This window comes from Pyxicephalus adspersus, chromosome 7, assembly GCF_032062135.1.
Source record: "Pyxicephalus adspersus chromosome 7, UCB_Pads_2.0, whole genome shotgun sequence".
NCBI lineage: Eukaryota > Metazoa > Chordata > Amphibia > Anura > Pyxicephalidae > Pyxicephalus > Pyxicephalus adspersus.
Genome location: NC_092864.1, coordinates 17,041,431 through 17,044,650, shown reverse-complemented (window position 1 = coordinate 17,044,650; position 3,220 = coordinate 17,041,431). Strand labels below are relative to the sequence as shown.

The 3,220-nt window shown below is 37.9% G+C and overlaps 1 protein-coding gene across 1 annotated transcript in view; it reads left to right on the top strand.

Annotated features, from left to right (window-relative positions):
• Positions 1-3,220, top strand: part of MARCO (macrophage receptor with collagenous structure) — a gene marked incomplete at its 3' end in the record, with an annotated part of 9,257 nt that overhangs the window by 1,639 nt on the left and 4,398 nt on the right. Inside the window, 4 exon segments of the mRNA XM_072417653.1 lie at positions 489-569; positions 1,616-1,660; positions 1,816-1,905; positions 2,972-3,025. Coding sequence (XP_072273754.1) covers positions 489-569; positions 1,616-1,660; positions 1,816-1,905; positions 2,972-3,025 — 270 coding nt within the window.

Below are 3,220 nucleotides of genomic sequence, written 5' to 3'. Positions count from 1 at the left end.
GTCAATAAGTGACAGCTCCAAGTCTGCTGGGGCTGTTGACATCACATCCAAGATGGTAGCAAACAACAGCAGTCTCAGGGTATTTGGATGTCTACACGAGAGAGGTTTTTACATGTAATTAGCATGTATGACGTGTGTTGGATATATATAATCCTATCGGAACTGTTTTGTTGAACTAATAGTGACAAGGTGTCTTTAAGATGGTTTTAAGGGTGAAATGAGTACTGATTAGCCCTTGAAGGTAACATGGGCTTTGCTTCCAGTTTAGGAGAACCCTCTATTTCAGAGCTGCTCTAACTGCTAAGATTCCTTTAATACCCATGCTGAAGGGTGATATAAGAGATTATCATAAAGGCTTCATCACAGGTGATATCAAAGCTGCTACTATGAACAAATGTAACTTGACAAATTGTAATACGCAACGTCACCTGAAACATAAAGCAATTGAAATCCTATGCGTAGTTGACTGATTAATTAATTAATTTTAGGAATTCCTGGACAGAAGGGAGACAAAGGAACTGTGGGCATTTCAGGATTTCCAGGAGTGACTGGTGCCAATGGGAAAGATGGTGAGATATCATATGTAACAGATGTTATTTTATAACACAAAATGACCGGTCCAGCTCAGTGTACCATTTTAAGCCTCATACAGATGCTGGATTTTTTGCTGCTTGAGACAATCAGCCATAATCATCTTGGGTAAAAATCTGACATTAGAACATAATGTCATTATACAACATAGTCAGTAGGCAGACTTCTATCAATCCCCATTGTTTACTATGGGGAGAGATACCACTTGCTGCCTCTACTCTTCCTCCCTATTCTTTTTTTTCTATATGGGAATGGTGAAAAAGGTGGTATGGGGTTAGGGCTGGTAACCATTGCCATTGGTACAGAAAGTGATAAAAATACATTTTAGCTCACTATTGAAAAGAGTGAGCTAATTTAGTTGTGTCTCTGAGTGGGAATTGAAGAGAAATCTTCCTAAGAAGATTCAAAGAGTCCAATTTGATCTCCAACAAAATACCTAAAAAAAGTTCAGACATACTTTAAACTATAAAACACCTCCCTGTTCACTATTCCACTAAGGTAATGGGAATGATAGAGTGTCTGGGAATGCCAACAATGACCAAGAAATTGTGAAATATTCACAAACCCTGTCATGGGCCACCTTAGTTCTATATGATTGAAAAAAAGTTTTGCAACACTCTAAATGGGGTATGGACCTAAAACTTTTGAACAGAAGGAGTAGTGCACAGGAGAGCTAAGAGACCCACATGTAGTCCAAAAATCTCTGGCTTCACATAAATTGGACTTGCCAAGACATATCAGGCATTAACTGCAGGGTCTGTGGACGCCTTCTCATGGAAGTCAACAGGACTGTCCTGAACATCTAAGGTACATCACTGACTGCTTGGATCTGAGCTTTCCTTACTTGAAGGCAGTGGCAGAAATGTAAACTCTTCCGCTTCACTGTCCAGTCATAGGCAAGGGCAGGTCCTGCCGAGGGGTGGAGGAAAGTTGAATGGCGAATGGTATAACACAATAAGGAAATTTTGTGTAAATGATAAATCACAGAATATCTCTTATCTAAACCTGACTGTATGTTCTGCAGGGATCGATGGTAAGCCAGGAATGATGGGACCACCTGGACAAAAAGGTAAAATCACATGGCTTTATTGTTTTCACTTGTTCTTGTACTTGTTAAGAGATAATTTGTAAAATGTTTTATAATTTATATCCAGTATTTGTATTTTTACATTTTATATAAATCTATCAGCACACTATAATGTTATTATCATCTGTATATTATAGGAAATGCAGGTGCCCCAGGTGTTCCTGGCTTACAGGGTCCAGCAGGAGAGAAAGGAAGCAAAGGAGACAATGGGAATAATGGAATTCCAGGTAAGGAGTTTATGATGAGTGGTTTCATGGATAAATATCTGAAAAGTGTCTAGAATGTATAAAATAGTGATTATTTAAAATTAAACAAAGTAGGAATGTTAAACCTATTAGTAGCCCATACCCAAAGTAAATGAAGCGTCTAGAAGAAGTACTGATATCTCAATTCATATAGGATATTTTTATGAAGAGCTAACAAAAACCTGTCACGTTTTAGGAATCTGAGCCCCCTATTTCAGGGCTAATATTTGTGCTTAGACGAAGAGTAACAGGTCCTGCTGGAACCGCTGAGTATTCAACCAACTGGAAGCTACTTAACACGGAACTTTGGGTGACTACTTGAGGTTTAGGTACTAGAAGGGTCGGCTCCTGGAGTCCTGACCCTTACATCCCTAGCTGTGTGAAGGCAAATTCTTCACCAATTTACTAATCTTTCTAGAAAAAGGAAGGGATGGAGAAGATTTGTTTTGGGGGTGGCTATAGAAGGAGTTGACTTGGTGTACACAAAACTGCTTTTAATTTAGTTGTCCATACAACATTTCTGCCCATATGCCAATCTCCCATCAGTTTACCAGTTGGCGGCAGACGTAAGGCTCAACTCACAAAGATTTAACACAAGGCAAAGTATGTTTAATTTTAGCCATGTGATTGTAGTTCTCATTGGACTAAATTAAAAAGAATTATTTTTTTAATTTGTGTCCTTATTCTGGTGTGTTAGCTTTGTAAATTGGACTTTTTTAATTGAACATTTCTTAGATTTTTCCAAACCTGGTTAGGTGTAGGAAGTTGAGTAAATGCAACAATATTAGAATTTTCCATTGCTCTGGGATCCTTTTTCCAGTTCCTTAGCTGTCCTATGCATCTTTGTGGCTTTGGATGCAAGCTGTTTCTAAAAGACTATAAATAATAGATTTTTGAAGTATGTCATGGGAAATAGCCATGGAGGTGTCAATTAGGTCCTATTTTATTTAGATGGGAGCAAGCATAATGTATATAACATAACATTACAACACTCAGTAACTCAACCTGTGAAGCAAGGTGACATTTATCTTTGTTTACTCCAACACAGGTATACCTGGAGCTACAGGAGCCACTGGACAGAAGGGCAATAAAGGAGACACAGGTACACTATTTTCTTTTTATCACTGTACATTATAGTAAACTGTGCACAAAGTTAAACTAAAACTAAATATTTTTAAAAAATCATTTATATGAGTTAAAACAGCTGTCAGTTTTAGGCCATCAGTGTCCAAATGGGGAGATTGCCCTTCACCTTCTGTTCTGTAGACACCATTTGAGTATAAATTTCTTCAAATTT